This window comes from Melospiza georgiana, chromosome 4, assembly GCF_028018845.1.
Source record: "Melospiza georgiana isolate bMelGeo1 chromosome 4, bMelGeo1.pri, whole genome shotgun sequence".
Taxonomy (NCBI): Eukaryota; Metazoa; Chordata; class Aves; order Passeriformes; family Passerellidae; genus Melospiza; species Melospiza georgiana.
In genome coordinates, this window is record NC_080433.1 from 36,836,617 (window position 1) to 36,855,001 (window position 18,385).

Here is an 18,385-nt window from a genome sequence, read left to right on the forward strand (position 1 = left end):
ACCAAACATCCAGACTTCATCATCAGTTAACTAAGTTACAAGAAACAAAATACACAGCTGTAGTTCTCTCATGGATTCTTAATCCCACAGATTAAAGCTGTGATCTAAGGAAAAGTGAAAGAACATTAGTGAAAAGCAGGTATGGTGTTCAAACAAAACACTGCAAAGCTCACAGATAATTTCCTTTCAGAAAATTACTTCAGGACATAAGCAAAAATGTACAATTGATCATTATATCAAATCAAACAATTACATTAAGGTTCAGTTTACAAAAGGTTAACAAACAATTAATAGCTGGCTTAATAAATAGGTGTTTACTTCTCATCTCTCAATCCAATAGATAGCTTCTAGCTATCTGTAGTACCTTCTACTGGTGTGCTTATAATCTTCCCTAAAATTTACTTACAACACATTTCTCTAACATGAATTACAACTTATAGACATCATTTATTAACCCTTCATAAAATTCTAAATAAACCTTAATATGAAGCATGACTAACTTTATACTATTTCAGCCCCATACCCCAGGACACATGAAATACTAGCTCTTTCAAGTTTTTATTTAAAATTCTACATTTTAGCTGGGTGCCACATCACTAGTTGAAGAATCACAAATGCCTATCATGGCTTAGCCAACACACTGCAGACACAAGGAGTGAAACAAAAGTGGTGGTGGACAATCACAGAGAACAGTTCAGGTTCTTCCAAAAGAAATGTCCTGGCTGTTTTTGTTGGAACAAACATTGATACCATGACAAAAGAATCAGAAAGGAAAAAAATGGAGTCTGTTGTAAATCAAAACATTGCTTTTCCTTCTGTTTAGAAATGAAAAACTACAATATGTCATTCAATAAATAAATAAAACAGAAAACACAAAGGTAGATTCCAACCCCCATCACTAGGATCTTGCAAAGTGACAGCCATCTATTTCTTGGATGCATCCCAAACTTCTCTTACCTGCAAATTTTCAATATACTTAGAAGTCCCATTTAGTGTATCAGTCTTAAGGGAACATGATGTATTATATGTAGGTCTCCTTTTTTTTCCATCCAGTATTTTCAGCTTCAACCCCCCACCTCAGTTTTTTTCCATCAAACTGCCTGCTGTTAGTTTAATAAAGTTCAGCTCAGACTTATACTTTTCCTTCACTTTCAGAGCCTCTCTCTTCATTTTCACAGTTGTCCACAAGGTCTTCATTCTCCTGTGTCTTTTCTTCTTCCTCCTCCTCCTCCTCCCCATCATCTCCAAAAGTCTCTTCCTGCATTGTAGTAAAAGTGAAAGACCTGGCAGCAACTTGTGCAGCCAGACCAGATGTGAAGTTAAAATCTGTTGATATGTGGAGCTGGGCCAGCCTCTCCTTGATTTTTGAATGTAATGCATCCATAGAGGGAGGCTGTGGAGCCTCTACTCCATCCACACTGCTTGGCTTGAGCTCTTCAGCATCCCCTTCACACTGATAATACATTCTTCCTTCAGCCCCTGTAGAGACATCTTTATCTGTAATACTGTCTTTGTTTTTCTCCATCTCAGGATCTTCATACAAATATTCTGTCCTGCTTTTATCAGCAGCATTCACTTCTGGATTAGAGTCTTTTTCTTCAGATTTATCACAACTTTGGCTGCAGTCCTGCTTTTCTGTATCTGAATTCATATTTGATTCCACATTATTTAGTAGCTTCAATGGTTCTACAGGAGACAAGGGTTTCACTGCAGCTTAAAAGGGGGGAAAAATTAAATGATAACTAAAAGTGAGATGCTATACATAAATAATTTATTTGCCTGAAAAGATGCAAGATTATAAGGTTTAAATTACTTTAAAAAATCCCAAAAGAACAGAAATACAACCCACACCAAAACTTAAGTGTTTTCTAATCACAGAGCTGAAGTGAAACGTGACGGCTACTTGTAACTATTCCTTAAAATCTGTGATGTGAAGAGAAAGCACAAAATTGATGGTGTTTAAAGCCAGCATCAAACACAGAGGATGTATTCAGTGTTAAAGCAAAACCCAAGTAAAACTACTGTAGTGCATACAGATTTAACTGTCTTCTTGTGAACAACAGTTTACCTAATCCACTAAAGACAGCTGGTACATGAAAAAGTCCTTATAGGCAGTATCTGATCTCATACAACACAACATACAAATACAACACATAACCACACAGTCAGGTAGGTGTCCTCACAAATAAAGTGTGCATTAATTTAGCCTCTCTTGCAGTTAGTAGCAGCAGTGAGTCCCATTGCCAGCAACGGGATGCTTGCCAGGAAGTCTCTCCTCCCAGAGTTAAGGGTTAGTGTAACTCAGTACAATCGCTCCTTGAAGAACGGGCGGCTTTCATGTTAACAAAACGATATAATGTCCATTTCCAAGTACCAGATTCCCTAAACTGCAGCAGCTCCATTATAGTAGCAGCACGAGCATAAATGAGAGCGGCAGCAGCAGATTCCCAAGTTGCATTTCCCTTTCTAATTCCATTCTGACTTTACCCCTGCAAGCAGAGATGAAAATAACTCCGGGAAATACACAAACTTTTCATGGGAAGCAAAATTTATGCTATTAGGATTTTTCAACCGCATCCTATTTCAGTAATATTACTTTAGCTAGCTGAAGGCAGGCACATCATTATGGTTGTCACATTGATAACTATTGTCATTAGCACACTAAGAGACTGTGGCATTGAATGTGTATTGCAACATTTGCTTTAGAACTTGATATACCAAAGGAGCATTGCACCAGACTTGTCTCAGTTGTTTACGGAGAAGTTCTTTCCCTGTCTTGTAAAAAATATGTTACTACTTATTTCTGCCCATTTGCTTGGAGAGACAGGAATATGCACAGTAATCTTATCATTTGAGAGGAAACTTCTTGTCTATTTCCTCCAAAGAATACTCTGAAGGGCAAAATTTCTCAGAAAAAAAAGAGCTACTTGAGATTGGTAGCTGGCCAATTTGTGGAGTTGACAAATTAATAAGCAGGGTGAAATTCATCTGTTTTGAGAGCATGGCTTTCCAAATCCGATAAATAGCTATAAAACAACTGTTGTATGGACAAGGTGGGAGAAGGGGAAACAGCTGGCTACAACACAACCACCAACAGAATGAACTTTTTTGCAGGGGATAGGTTAGGGAAAGGCTAGAAGTGATTTTGCAGCAGAAGAAAGTTTGACAGTGTTTGACAAATGGAAATGAAGCTACTAAAAACTTAGCAGACCTTTTCAAAAGCACTTTCATGTAGTGGCTCAACAAGAGGCCAAAGGATCAGAAACATAAGCTTACCTACACTCCCATAAACTACCTATTACCCAGACTGTAAGAAGTATTACCATGGTAGTGGGCCTTGGAAAACTTGCTTTAGTCTAGTGCTCTGCTAAGATGGTATTTTTTCTTCTGGAATCCAACCTATCATCTCCAAGTGACTTCATGTTGTGCTCTTAAGACATATCAGCTTGTTTGGAGCTGACCTCTTATGTAGAAACCTTCACCAGCCCTTCCTAAACGAACCAAAAACCCTCATGCCCTTGTTAGGATAAGTCAGAATGGCTAGCTGGGTGCCTTCACAAACAGATTAAAGTCTTTGAATATTTCAGGATCTTTTTCCACAATAATCACAAGTTGGGAAAACACAGGATTTCTGGAATTTGATTGTCCTGTAAAAGCAAGATTCAAGAGGACTATGGAAAAGTGGTATCATGGCCATCCATTGGCTTGGGCCAATGGAGACAAGAATATGAACGTTTCTGGGTTTCAATCTTCAAGATAAGCCAAGTCAGAAATGTGGAAAGTGCAGATCACATAAATGTCTTTTTAAGGACTGAACTTGTGTATGGATAAATTAAACCATAATATGCCAGGGTCCATGATACCATATTTACTGACTTGTCTTTCTTTTGAAGAAATATTGAAGGATTTCCCTAAAAATCAGTAATGTTATAGCAGGTGTACATATCAGTCTGTCAGATTAGACACACACAATCTGAGCCAACAGAAGACAATATTAATTACTTTCTTGAACTGCCCTCATGTTTTCCACGTTTGTACAGGATGGAGATAATCAATGATTAGTCCTATGCAGCTGGAGAAAATCATGCTTTCTTCCCTCCTCACCTTTTTATCTCTCCTAAACCAATGAAATAGGAAAGGAAAAGGAACCAACATGAGCCACAAAGGCTTTCTGGTGAACAGTTATTGCAAACTACAGGAGTGAGCTGACTCTTTCCAGCTATGGCCACAGATGGCCTGAGGATATGCTGGTAGGTATTACCTGCTCAGGACAAGTATTACCTGCTCAGGTAAGGAAATGTTCCTAGGCAAGTTCTCCTGACAAAAACTATTTGTGCAAGAGTTTCACTAGGTCTGTGAAGACTTAAACTGGAGGTAGATCACTTCGTCCTCCAACAGTTAGGAAAGGAAGACTTGAAGAAATTTATGTGAAGAGTTGTGTGCTGTCTTATGCAACAGAAATACAGAAATCCTATTCCTGAGCAAACTGCTGCAATTTGATGTCTCGGGTTTTTACCACAACTGGAAGAGAAATCAGTACCAATAGTCAAGTAACCTCTTTTACCACAGTTGTAGCTTAATGGATGTAAAGAAGAAAATTGCTAAGAACAGATATTTTTGATGGTTTGATGTCAAAAGAGACATAGATAATGTCTATGTAATAAATAGATATGGTCTGTTACTTTGTGTTTCTAGTAAATTACTGGAAATTTGCAATCCTTGCTCATTTTTCTGGTAGACACCGTCAGAGGCAGAATCCTTGGATATGGTGCCAGACTTGAGGGCTGTTTTGCATAACACAGAACATGGCACTTTTTAGAAAGCTTTTCCTAACCTGTCTTTAAGAGGAAGAAATGAAAATAAAAGGAAGGAAAAGACAAACTTCTGCCAATTTTAAAGAGAGTAAATCAAATAGCTCAAGCAGAGAGGAATCAAGTTTTTACAGACAAGCTGTCTTGTTGAGGCAAGAGAAATTTTCATATCCTGCTTTCAATTGCAAGTGAATGGAGACATCCAGCAGTCCTCAGAATTAAAAAGGGCTAATTTGAAAGAACTCTTCTTCTTAGGTGGTTTTGTTGTTTTTTTGGGGTTGTTTTGGGGTGGGGTTTTTTTGGTTTTTTTTTGTTTGTTTGTTTTTTTGTTTGTTTGTTTTTTTGTTGTTTTTTGTTTGTTTGTTTGGGGGTTTTTTTGTGAACATGTTCTGTATTCACTCTCTCATGGAAACAAAAGGAAGTTTTATTATTTTATTTCTCTAATATTTCAAAGTCCAGCTCTTCAGTTTAACCTATATGCTTTTGTACGTCTGGGATAAATTTTCTGCTAGTTTCTTTAAATTCTGAAAAGCAATTTATTTATGCACCCTGATAAAAATTCGTATTTACTGGAAAGCCATGAAAGAAAGTCAGTTCAATCTGCATGGTTTATATCCTGACAGCTTTCTTTATGTCTTAATATTTTTGTGTGTTTAATATTTTAGCTCAGTGTTTTGTTTAAAGCCAAATTCTCACTTCTATGAGTTCATTTCAATATGTAGTAAAATGACTGCTAAAATATAAAAAGATGGAATGGCAACTAAGACCACACAGCTCTGTCAAAGACACTACTACAGCTAAGCACGGTCTGAATTCCAGCATAGTCAGAAATCCATGGCAGACACCCATGTTTTTTAAGGAAGGAATTAATTTTCAAAAGAAATGCTTACCATGTTCACTGAATAGTAGCTGTTTCCACTTCTGTCTTTCAATTTCTGAAGCTTTGAATCCCAGTACAGATTTCAATTCTTGTAACACCCTCTTAGATTCCTGTCTCTCTCGCTCTTGCCTCTCTCTTTCTTCTTGGGAGAAGCAGTAAAAGTCTTCCCTTTTGTATTCATTATCTGTATCTGAATAATCAACATATGCTTCCAGTTCCTAAAGAAAGAAAGGAAGAAACTCTTGATCTTCACTGTCAGGTGCACTCAATCCTATGATCTGATTCAAGATCAAGTGATGTCAACACAAACCAACCACAGTAACAGAATGGAGCCCTGTTTGAGCAGAGCCAGTGGACGTGACACTGCTCTTGGTAGTATCTGTATGATTTTGGAGCAAGTCCACTCATTAACAAGATTTACCTTCATACACAAATAGGAACCAGTGATATACCTTGAAAATGGGAGACCATTTCTCTGTAATTACAGGTGGAAATAAGCAATGCTGATGTGGGTTTATTTTTTTTTTTAAATTTACACTGTAACCAGTTCTTGGTAGTCATGCATCTTGCTAATTTAACTTACATAAATCCTTATTAAGAGGATATAGAGAATAGCAAACTTCTCTTCCAATTTTAAATACACTGGATTATGAGCATAAAAAAACAGAGCAGCATTTATATTATAAGAAATTTTCAATAAAGCAATTAGTCCCAGCTTTTTGATATGGAAAAACAGCTGGAGAGAATACATGTGGGGGAGAAGCAAGGGAGGGACAGAGCAGAACATGGGTGTTCACTGTGCTTTCAGAATGGATCTGCCACTCAGTTCTGGGATGGAGGAGGCCCACCTCTCTTTAAGACAGCCCAACCATCACCCAGGAGGTCCTCTAACAACACAAAATTGTTCAGTGTTACAGTAAAAAGATATCCAAAAATGCAGAGACTAAACAAACTGATGGCAGGATGATTTGTGCTTGAGTTGTCACTTTTTCAGCTGTGTCTTTTAATCCAGCAAAAGTAGGACTATTTCATATACTGCCTTTTAGCAATTCTCACTTTTTATTACTTTGACTTGAGTTGCTGCTCTCCTTTGGTCATTCATTTCTAATGATATATATGAGAAATGAATACTAGAGCTCTTTTTTCCAGGATGGGGAATACCTCTCCATGGAACAGCAAAAGGAACGTACACATTTTTTTGACAAGTCCAATTTTGAAGTGGTACTGGCCACTTACTTGTCTGTCTCAGCAAGACAAGGTCACTGCACAAGCAACTGAAAAAAAGAATGGATATAGCAAATAATCCCCAATTATTATTTTAAATGATCCTTTTTTTTTTTTTTACCTGCTCTTCAGGGATTGGATCTTTGTTTTCTATGTATATGGCAGGCTGTGTTAAAGGTACTGTAGTATGCTGTAGGTTGTCACAGGAAACTTCAATTTTGCCTTTAGGGGAAAAAAGAAAAGGGATTTAAAAGAAATAAAACTGAGTATTGAATGATGTTTCTGACTCACTCAGGCAGGGTCCAGGTATTTTCATAAGCAGGATTTGCATACATGAAAAAAACGGTGAGAAGGTTGGTTAGGTTACACTGAAACTGTTAAACAGCACTTAAGTAACTTGGCTGTTTTTATAGAAGCTGGGTCCAATGGAACTTGTGCTGAAACACTTCAACTAACAAATCTCAGAAATTTTATAGACTTTGAAAACCTGCAGATGGCAAGCAAAATCAGTAAAACCAGAGAAGAGACTTTGTTCGGAAGTTTTAAAAAAATTATAGATAAAACAGCTTCAAATGACTGGAAAATGTTGGAAGAAATAATTAAAGAAAGTTTACAGGAAGGTATTTGCGAGGTAGCAAGAAGACAAATAACAGCCAGTGTGAATTTGTTGAAAATAGAAGATGTTAATTTTGCAATGCAATAAAAAGGTCTTGCATATGGAAAGAACCAAAGACATCCTGCATTTTGTTTTCAGTAAGACTTTTGACATGGTGTCATGACATCTTTATAAGGAAAATGCAAAGGCCAGGAAAAGTTGCTATTAGGTGCATAGAACAGCCTCTTGGATCATCACAGCATGATTACCATTTTCAGACTGGAATACATTGAGTGAGGATTTGTCTCAAGTCCAATACTCTCCAATATTGCCAATGGGTGAAAGAGAGGTGTTGCATCTCATTAAATCTGATGACTTGGGGATAATCTGCAAGAACACTGAAGGGCACCACTAGAATAAAAAATAATATTGGAAAATCACTGATACAACCCAGGTAGAAATGGACTTCAGACCCAGAAGTTTGGTGACAATGGCTGCAGATTTTTGTGCTTTGGAATAGCCAAGTGCATAAATGTATCACAACTGACTGAGGAGCACCACTGAGAAAGAGGTGAGGAGCCTCACCATCAACTCTACCCCACTGCAAGCAAAAAGCCAAACTACAAACCAGTACATAGAAAGCAACAGCACTGACTGCTAAGACACATGAAATAACATTTCTACTCTGGCACTGATCAGGCTGTGGATGGAACATATTGCCCAGTCTGGGGCCCCTTCATTCAGTAACACAGTGGGGCAACCAGAGGGAATATAGAGGAAAACACTGGATATTATAAAGAGGACTAAATAAAGCATAGTCACCAGGGAAGAGCTGAAGCATAGGGAGTCATGTAGAGAAGACAGAAAGAAGCATAATAATCATCTTTGAGAATGTAAGTGCCATCAAGAGGAAATGGATTTCCATTGTGGGTGGATCAGAAGTACTGCTTTTAAATTGCAGCAAGAGGGACTTCTATTCAGTAATAACATTCTACTGGTAATGGAATTAAGTGCTGGAATAGATGCCTGGAAATACTGTAAAATGTCTCTAAAGATAGTTTTTTAGGAAGAGGTAAACAACATTTACTCACAAATACTAATTTACCCTTGAGAAGGGAAATGGGTTAAATGACCTTGCCAAGCCCCACCTAACCCTATTTTCCATTTCTAATCTATACACTGAACACTTAGGGATGGTGAGATTGCAGCAGAGTACCACAGCCTTGGTCTTATAAATATCTAAATAAGTTGTGTCCATTTGCAAAGATGGTTTAAAAGAACAAGGATGGAATTTAAACAGTTTGAGTGCCAGTGTTTCAAAGATCAGTAATACAATGCTGTAACTAGCTATAAAGACTACTCCATTCTGTAATAGTAGCAGTAGATTACTACATGCTTACATTGTTGAAGCTTTAAGTGATACATTTTATCAGTGATGAAAAAATGCAAAAGAATAAAGAAAAGAAGCTGAAAGTTCTAGGAAATTAGCAAAGATGTATTTGTAGATGAATGATAGATAGGTCCACTGTTGCCCAAAGAATTTAAATAGAGGTGATTGCCCTTAAATGTGCTAAAGCCCCACTTGTTCTGAGGTTCTGCTCTGTACCTGACAGGATCAGTGAGTAAGTAAAGGTACTGATTCTAGAAATACACCAAATCATGTAAAGGAGGAAGCCAAACTGCATTCCCTGAAGGAACTATATGCTAAAATACAAGACACATGCTGGTGTCAGCACCAATGACAGGCTGACAGGAGGGTGTGGTGTCCAATCTATTACTCTGCAAGGCTTTGCTTTGGCTCTTTAATGTACCTGTAAGAGAACAGCTCTGACATATAATGATTCAGGGAAAGAAGCATGTACTGCTTGTTCAAGGGGACTCATCTCTTTATACAGATGCTCTACAGGCTGAACTAGTTAGTTGGACTAAACATCTATCTGTGGCAGCAGAAGTGCTCAGCATCCACTTAGACAAAAGGCTCTAAGCCCATGGGTTTCTTGAAACAGCTCTTGTCAAAAGATTGATTTAGTTTTGGATAGTAATGCATAAATGTAAAAGCTGTGCTGAGCTGTTATATTTATTCAAGAGGAAGGTATCTTCTCTCAAAGAGTTTTCAGAAAGTATTGGAAAAAAATGAAGTAATTTACATAACATGACTGACAGACCAGCTGTTAAAATTTGTAGGAAGACAGCAAAAGAATTGAACTTGACTTCATGTACAGCTTGACAAGGTCAATCACAGAAACTGGATGGCTTAGAAATATATCAGGAAAGTCAAATGTTGTCAGATAAAAATAGTTTTCAATGACCAAAATAAATTAAAGTAGCTCCTGTGAATTAGTTCAGTAAACTTGTTGCAAAATAGAAGTTCAATCCCAGCACGTTTCCAGGAAAGCAGTGGGCAAAAGTGAAGGATTATTTTATTTTTTATTTCCCATGCAATCCCTTCTAGATCACACACAAGGTTATTTTTGTACTGAACTTTAAAAGAAGCAAGTTATAATAAAAAGGCCTGCTGAGAAATTTATACACAAAGTAAAAATAAAACTAAAGTAACTAAAAATACTATTGTGTGTAGTCTAGAAAGAGCTTTTAAGCAAAGGGGAAAAAAGATCAGTAGAACTGCAGGTTGTGGAGGTGTCAACAAAACACAATAGGTCAGCACATGCAAATATATCAGGCTACATCTAACATCCTCACAGGCTGTTTTACACAGCACTGAGGGGGAAGCTGTAAGACTGCACTATCAGGTAAAGTGCAGGAGTTTGTTTATACCATGTCTGGACCTGCACAGAGCCTGCAAGAAGCCTCTCAGTGCTCCAAGTTCTGATGTAAGCATGAACAACCTTGGCCTGCCTGCTTCTAGGCCCACAGCAATATTTGTCCATCTACTGGATATTCCATCCATGCATCATTAAGAGCATAGTGCACTTCAGATTTGGATTCCTGCAGGTAACTTGCTGATACCCCAAGTTCCCCCCTCCAATTTTCCTAGTACAATCTCCATTACCAGCATTTTTCAGATGCTGGGCTGTGCCTTCCTAGCACAGTAAAAATGCTCCTGGAAAAAAGAAAGATTAGAAATTACAGGCTCAATTCCATGTCAGGAGAGCCTAAATTCACTTCAGTTATTTAAGCTCGTTATGCTTCACAAGAACAGCATGGGCAGTACAGGGACAAGAAACAAAACACTGGGATATGCTGCTCGCTCACTAAGACTTTTAAGAACACCAAAGGTTAGCTCACTCTCTTTGAGGGAGGAAGTAAATGGGTTTTATATGCTCAACATGTCCTCTATGATTTGAAATGTTCCAGGAAATGTGATTGTCAAAAAAGTTTCATGACAATGTCATTATCATTTCAATTAATGGCATCATTTTAATGCAGTAAATAAATTACGATCTTGAGGGCAATTCATTAAAATCCTAACCCTTCATAGGTGATTTCACCCATCAAAGACAAAAAGCAATTATCAGTCTACACCTGAAAATGTAACCATCTGAACCCAGAGGTGTAACAGACTTAGTTAGCATGGTTGCATTTTTTGCTGAAACAAAAGCTTCAAGGCCATCACAATGAAAAAGCCTGATATAAGGACACAGTTTTTCAAAGTGTATGGTTTTAAGACCTTCTTCAGCTAAAATTCTGATACACAGGCTGAACGTTGTCACTGATTCATCTGACCATTTCATCTCTGAAGTGTATCCCATTAGCTGCTAAATTAATCTCTCACATTTACCTTTTTTGTTTGGGTTTCTTCCACTCATTTTTTCCACCTGAGAAATGGCTTCTTCCCAGCAGCTGTTGCTTGCTTGGATATGAGGCTGCAGAAACTTCAGTTTTTGTTCCAGAACCTGACGGGCTTCTGTTGTCAACTCAGGTGTCTCCTTAGTGCTAACAAGCTTTTCAAGCTCATCCTCAAGAATTATTACCCTAAGTAATGAGGAGATAAACAGCAGTAAGTAATAATAAATATTTGACTCCACCATTCTTTCCATTATTTAATGTAATATACTGTTATTTCCTTTAAGTTTAAAGAACCCAACTCAGTCAATTACTCAAAGATGTCCCAAAATTTTAAAATATTTTTTCTACATCAAGATACCTTGCTTGTGTATAAGATTAACAATGCAATACCTGCAATTGTTATAGTAATTCTTACATGTAAGGTTAAAGGAGTAGGACAGTCTCAACTGTTTCACGAAGGCAGTGACAAATCTTTAAGGATATTTACTAGTTAGGTACTATGAGCTGAATGTTCTTATAAAGCATTTGATATGTGGAAAAATCAATGGAAGATTATTATGGTTTTCAAGGGAGTCACAAAAGCAAGGCAAAATCTTAGCACACTGCTTATCTTCAAGTTTTCCGATACTCAAAGAATACCCAGGAAAAATATCAGATTCCATAGTAAACCTTTGAGCCATCTGTGTGAAGATATGGCTACAACCACAAAGACTTTTTTTGCTTTTAATTGGGGATACAAGCTGACAACCCAAAGAACTTCAAGTCCAAATCCTTCTGTTAATTCGGGTGTAAACTCACTCATTGAGCAGGGCCTTGAGGTGCAGCTGCAGGCTGCGCACGGCTGTCTGCAGGCTGTTGAGCTCCCTGCACTGCTGCTTGCCCCTGGCTGCCCACTGCAGGCCCGCCTGGTGCTGCGTTTCGAAGTAGCGGTAGAACTCGTAGCTCCTGCGCAGCTCGGCCAGGCAGGCGGCGTGCGTGCCGGGCAGGCCCTGGGCCACGTCGCGCAGGATGCGGTGAGGCAGCCGCTCCGGGCACGCCGACGGCGCGGGGCACGCGTTGGCCGGGGACAGCAGCAGCGCCAGCCTCCTGAAAAACTCTGAACTCTGCCCTACCCAGAGCTGAAAGAGGACCTGCAAAACAGGGGAGGGTTAGCTCCGTGCACCTGTGCGCATTTACTTCCAAAGTAAATGTATGGATACACCACGGGAAAACATTCCTTGGCCGGCAACGGGAACTTTGAAAAACTGCAAAACTCCGCTGACTGTTTTTGAAGGGTATTCCAGAGCGTGTGAGGTTCAGATCTTGTGAACCTTAGGTGACTGTTAATTCCTTGATGAAGGATATTAAATGCAATTATGCTCATAAAGTTGTCAGAGTCCAAAACCTCATATTCCCGTCGGCCAGTTTCATTATTTGCTATAATCTCCACATACCCTACGGCTCGTAAAGGGCTGCCAAAATTCCAGTGGCAGCAAAGACATTTTTCCTTTTATAAGGCCAAGCTGTCATTTCTACAATCTAATAACTACTGCATTGCCCCACACCCAGCCTTGAAACATGAGCCTAATTGCTCTGTACTTCAACAAAAAAAATATTCTGCATCTGAAGAAAGTTGAGCTGCTAACTTATTTCTTTTTTCAGCCAAAGTATGAAATTCTACCAATACTATTAAGGAAGAAAATTCTTTTAAAGAAATTGATTGATTCACAATGTTATATATGATACTAAAGAGGACAGTCCATTTAGGAGCAAGGCAGTCCAAAATTTCAATTTCTTGAGAACTTCCACTTCCAGTGAAATGAAATGAACTGTTTTCTTAGTTTAGAGAAGTTTGCTCAGTAGACCATGACAGTACAGCAGCACCTTTTATGTCTAAAATGAAAAGGAAAGGTTATGATACTTTTCTCTGCAATAATGGCCCTTATTAAAAGGGATCAGCTATAGGTGATTATGAGGTGGAGACAGAAACTTGTTCGCAAGCATTCCAGACCAAGGAAGGTAAAACATTTACTCATCACATCGAAAATACTTGGATGCAAACAGAGAAAGTATTCCAAAAGAAAAAAGAATCTCAATTTACAAAAGATGCTCATGAGAAAAAAGAATACATGAATGACATGAAATTAATTTGAGGTATACATGCAAGACTGATTTTGCTGGGTGCAAAAATACAAAGCAAACAAATGGGCAGCAATCACTCAAGTGTCCCTGAACGTGTGGTGCCCTGGATAAAAAAATCAAAAGCTCATGCTGTAATAAGCACAAAAGAAGACCAATCCCTTCCACCAGACATAAATCACAGGCAGTAAAAAAACAGCATACAAAAATAGTGGACTTCAGGAACTGATAGTAATAATAATCAAAAACCTACCTGAAAAAAGGCACAACGACAAGAGAAAAGGAAATTCCAGATGTATTTACGGTTGCAAGCAGCTTGCTCTGTTAGTAACTACTGATGATCTTTGCTGACACAAAATATCCACCTGGCTCTCCTCAGCTTAAACTGGGATGTTTTTCTTAAGTGAAAAATTTTCACTCTTTAAATTGCTTTTCTTCAAGGACGAGGTAGCCAAAAGACACATGCTACATTTGTCATATGGCTTAGCATGACCTACACTTTATTATAAAGGCAAAGTTCTCTCAAAGTGAAAAAACAAACCCAAAGAGGACTGCACATACATCCAAGGCTCACCACAAAAATATGTCCCAAGGTTATCAAAGTATGTTATACCTCCACAGGAATCTGCTTAGGACTGACTTTTGTTAATTTAGCTTGGTTCAGCTATACCACACCCAGCCTACATTGCTGGCTTTCATGAGTTCCATAAATTGAGATTTTCTAGTTGTTGTGATCTTAACTGTATCCAGAAAGCATCCTAACCAGTTTAACTAAAACAGAGTTCAGTTAAATTACTGCAAGTTGCAGGTAAACAAAGGCTTAGCTTACAAGCTTGGGCACCTCTTACTGGCTTCTTGTGATTAAAAAGAAGTGGGTAAATTAGGAGGCTTACATGGTTGCAATTAGAACTTCAGCTAATGAAGTGCAAGAAAAAAATCCCAAAAGCTGCTATTTATTGTAGCTCTTAGCTTAAAGCTAATTAGACAAAGCCTCAAAGCTTAGTAATCACTATTACTGGTAGCATTTACTGTCAGAACAAAAGAAGTCAAGGTCTAAAAATTAAGAGAAGAAATTTGTAACAAAAGCCAACCCCAGAGAAACACAGAAGTCATATAATCATGGAATTTTCCATTAAAAAGACAATGCTAAAGGGGAACTGCCCTGGCAGAGGGTCATTAGAGTATAGAAGGCTTGCATTCAAATTAGATCTTCCTTCCAATTGACTCATGCAAATAAAAAAACCTAACATCTCAAAAAAAAAAAAAAATAGATAAAAAGGGCATTATATGGTTGTCACTCTGTTCAGTTAAAAGTTTTTCAAAGATCAAAGAACCACACTGGCTTATGGCAGCAGGGGTCCAAGCTTATGTTTTCTGCTCCTCAGTGTGACTAAATGCAGCTACTCCCTTTGGCATTTACAACTAATTTGTGATTTTTGATGTCTCTCGATTTATTCACATCAAGAGATTAGATAAAAAAAGAATTAAGTACAAATCCAGAAATTATTTTATTCAGTTGGGATCAGGTTAAATCAGAGAGCAAAAAATCATGTTTAAGGGGATTGATCAAGCTGATTATAGAACAACTGACTTGAACTTCCATCATTTGCAGAAAAATATCCTAATGTTGTATTGAGTAACTTCTCTTTCTCTACATGCACAAAGAAATCAGGTGAATGCTGATAAATGCAGAACACATGATAAGAGCCTGACTGATTACACCTTACCCTCCATTCAGTGTGTTGCTACAGGTTAGGATGTACAAGCCACAGGACTTCATGACAACAGAAGGATGTTCACCAGGAGCCTGCATGGATGCATGAAGCCCTCCTAGGAGAGCTTACCTTGAGTGCAGGCAAGCTGAAGCCATCAGTCAGATTGTGTGCCTCCTCTTCAGAGACCTGCTCTTCACTCAGTCCCAGGCCCAGCTCCTTAAAGGGGACCACACAGATGTAGCTGGTCACGTTGTCACTCTCCGAGTTCAGAGGGTAAGTTTAGCTGGAGTTAAGGTGGTAAACAAAGCCACTTTTGCATTAAACACACACAAAAGGAAAGAAATACTTCATAAGGTTTCTCATTCCAGGCAATTTTTATGAAATCACATACTTTCATCCCAAATCTACCTGAATCCTGTTTTGCAATCCTTATTTGAAGCACAATTTTTAAAGGCTCTTAGAAGGATGGGAGATAAGACACTGACAAAACACCTATGTCAAAATACAAACACATAAAAAGAAACAAAGTAGATTAATAAAAAAATCCCTGCATCCCTTTTAAATGAGTGAAACAGCTTAATTTTAAATATGGAGTTTCCAAGAAATAGTTCATGTCAATCTTAAAGCAGAAATTAACAGAGGAAAGAGAACAACTGTGCAATTTTAAGTTTTAAAGGTAGCCTGTGTTACAGACTAAATTCAGGATGTGAATTCGCTGAGAGGTCTGTGTGTGGATGGACTGCTCAGAGAGGCCTTTACAGTAAAAGGTCTTTGACATTTCAGAGAGCTCTATGAAGAACAGGAGCTCCCTGACTGGTCATAACATTAACTTTATTGATTACATCACTGTAAAGACATTATGATCTTGGCAGGATGAGTGGCAAACTGGTATCTATCAACACCATTCAGCACATTTAAAATCTCAGTAGGAAAATGTACATTTCTTGTCCTCAAAAATGCTTAAAAAGTAGGAAGCAAGCCAAATATAACTGATACCAGAAAACAGAAAAAATAATTCATAGACTAGGCAGCTTTTATTATTTTTTAGAAGTTATTTATTATTAGAATAGTACTAATTTTAGGATGGCCTCAGGATGGGGAGGAACAGTTCAATATTTTTTGCATGTCTTCTGATAGTTACCCAGTCACAAAATAGTAAAATTCGTTTTAAAACAGAAATGTAAACTTATGGCCATAAGTACAAAATCACATTTGTACCACAGAAATATATCTCTATTTGTAAAGCATTAATTAAAATATGGTCTTAATTTAATATATTTGTTTTTCATTTATAGTTTGATCTAGAAACTGAATGCTCTCATCTCTTGCACATAAAGCCAATTAGAAGCACTTGTCTCTTGTCCATCTAATGTGTTTTCAGGGGGAAGCTATGAGTTCCATCTGCTTTCACACCCAAATTTTCCATGTGCTAAATTCTCATAGGATTGAACTTGCAAAACTGATTTCCTCAAGAGACTTCTACCAGTTAAGCAGAAGAACATTGCAGGAAAAAGTAATATTCTGTGTCCCAGGAAACAGTAAAGCAAAGTGTCCAGTATCTAAAAAAATGACATTTCTCCCTCCTTTATTCCTAATGTCTGGAAAGGAAGAAGCTTATTAAATGTTCAAACAAAACCCTGTAAATTAATTAGGATCAGAACATTACTGCTGTCACCAGCAGCTGCCTCACATATATGGTGTCTATTCTGAATTAACCTGACAGCATGCCCAGTAGAGGGAGCACACAGGATGAGGATGGTAACTCCACCAGAAATTGAAAAGTCAGGTCAAAACACTTTAGGACCACTAATCTTAGAAACTACTTGTACTCCTGGTTAGCCTTTTCCTGCAACATGGCATTTCCAACAGTATGAACACCACAAAAAGCAGTTTGGACACACATGGATTCCTAAGTCATGCTAAAAATAAATTCCAGGCAACATCTCAAATGTGAGGTTTGACCAAGGAGCCACTTACCCATGCTGTGTCTCAGCCAGGGAGGAATTCCCAGGGGCCTCCTGCACCTCCTGCCTTGCCCTCCTCTATTGCAGCCCTTCCACTCCCATTTCAAAGCAGAGAACTGATCCCATGCCCCCATTAACTTCCTAAGGATCAAACATTTGGAGAGTTTAAACACATACACACCATTATATACAGGAACACACTTCCTTTGTGCACTTTGATCTCGTCGTATTTTTAGCCCTACTGACTCCCAGTCAGTAGTTAAAGCCAAAATACTAAAGCCTAACTATCTTAGTTAATTTTTTCTTTGTCTCTGTGAAAATATTTCATTCATCTGTTTAACTTACATGCTTTATTAGCTGGAAAGAAGAGAAGGCAATGCTACTTAACAATGAACTGTCAAATCCAGAATAAAATACCTGTACAGTGAATGTCTAACCTCTTATCAGGTTAGACACTCTTATTTAGTTATAGAAAAGCAAGAATGCTAATGTATCCCTGTATGTAACAATTTAACATTCATACTTCAGTCTTCAAAAGCACATTCCCATCTGAAGACCTAATAGGAGGGATTCACAGGATCCCTAGGAAATCCAAGCTGCTCTTCTACAAATTCTCACCTGCTAACCAGGGGTGAGCTAAGCATGTGATGAACTGGCTGGTCAAGGAAGAAACACTGCACTGAAAAATGCCCAAGTGTCCCTACTCAGATATTTCAGTGTGGCAATTTAAGCGTTTATCATCTCAAGAGGGTACTACTTTTTGTTTAGCTTACTTGTTTTCTTGCATGAACTTGCCCTCTCCCTAGTTAAAGGTATGGGTTTTTCTAACAGTTCATGATGCAATAACTAAACCTTTACAGAGCAGAAACAAGTTTTTACTAGATTTACTACATGAAATTTGCAAATGTCCCTGTGCCCGGTGCATCTCAAAGGCACAGAATGCATTTTATATGCATTCCATTCTAAAGGTGTAAGATATCACTCAATTTAAAATATTCTTATCCAATGTCTGGTTTTATCACTAATAAAAAAATAACACTATTAATGCCTTGACAGCAAAGAACATCACCTCACACCAAAATCCAAGCTTTTTAAGTTTACATGGTCCAATGCCCAAGTCCTACCTACAGAAATAGTTCAAATTAGACCATTCTGCCAGCAGAGGATGGGATTATTAACATCAGCCAGTAACACAAGCTACAAGATTTCCTCCATCCAGCTTGTATATAGCTACACCAGATTCCCATGATGCAGAACCCACAAGGCTCTTAAGAATAAAAGTGTTCAGCAGCTATCATGGCAAGGGAAGCACTGCCTGAGTTACCACACAA

General features: G+C 38.1%; 1 protein-coding gene across 5 annotated transcripts in view; it reads right to left on the bottom strand.

Moving 5' to 3' along the window:
- Positions 1-541: 541 nt before the first annotated feature.
- The window catches only part of VEZT (vezatin, adherens junctions transmembrane protein), a 49,318-nt gene continuing 31,474 nt past the window's right edge, over positions 542-18,385 (bottom strand). For 3 of the 5 annotated variants that reach the window (XM_058021959.1, XM_058021958.1, XM_058021960.1), the window contains 6 exons: positions 15,220-15,367; positions 12,056-12,387; positions 11,250-11,443; positions 7,037-7,137; positions 5,702-5,909; positions 542-1,713 (listed from right to left, as the gene is read on the bottom strand). In XM_058021959.1, the coding sequence (XP_057877942.1) occupies positions 1,133-1,713; positions 5,702-5,909; positions 7,037-7,137; positions 11,250-11,443; positions 12,056-12,387; positions 15,220-15,367 (1,564 nt within the window). In that variant the 3' untranslated portion in view covers positions 542-1,132. The other 2 variants (XM_058021963.1, XM_058021961.1) reach the window with 1 other exon arrangement.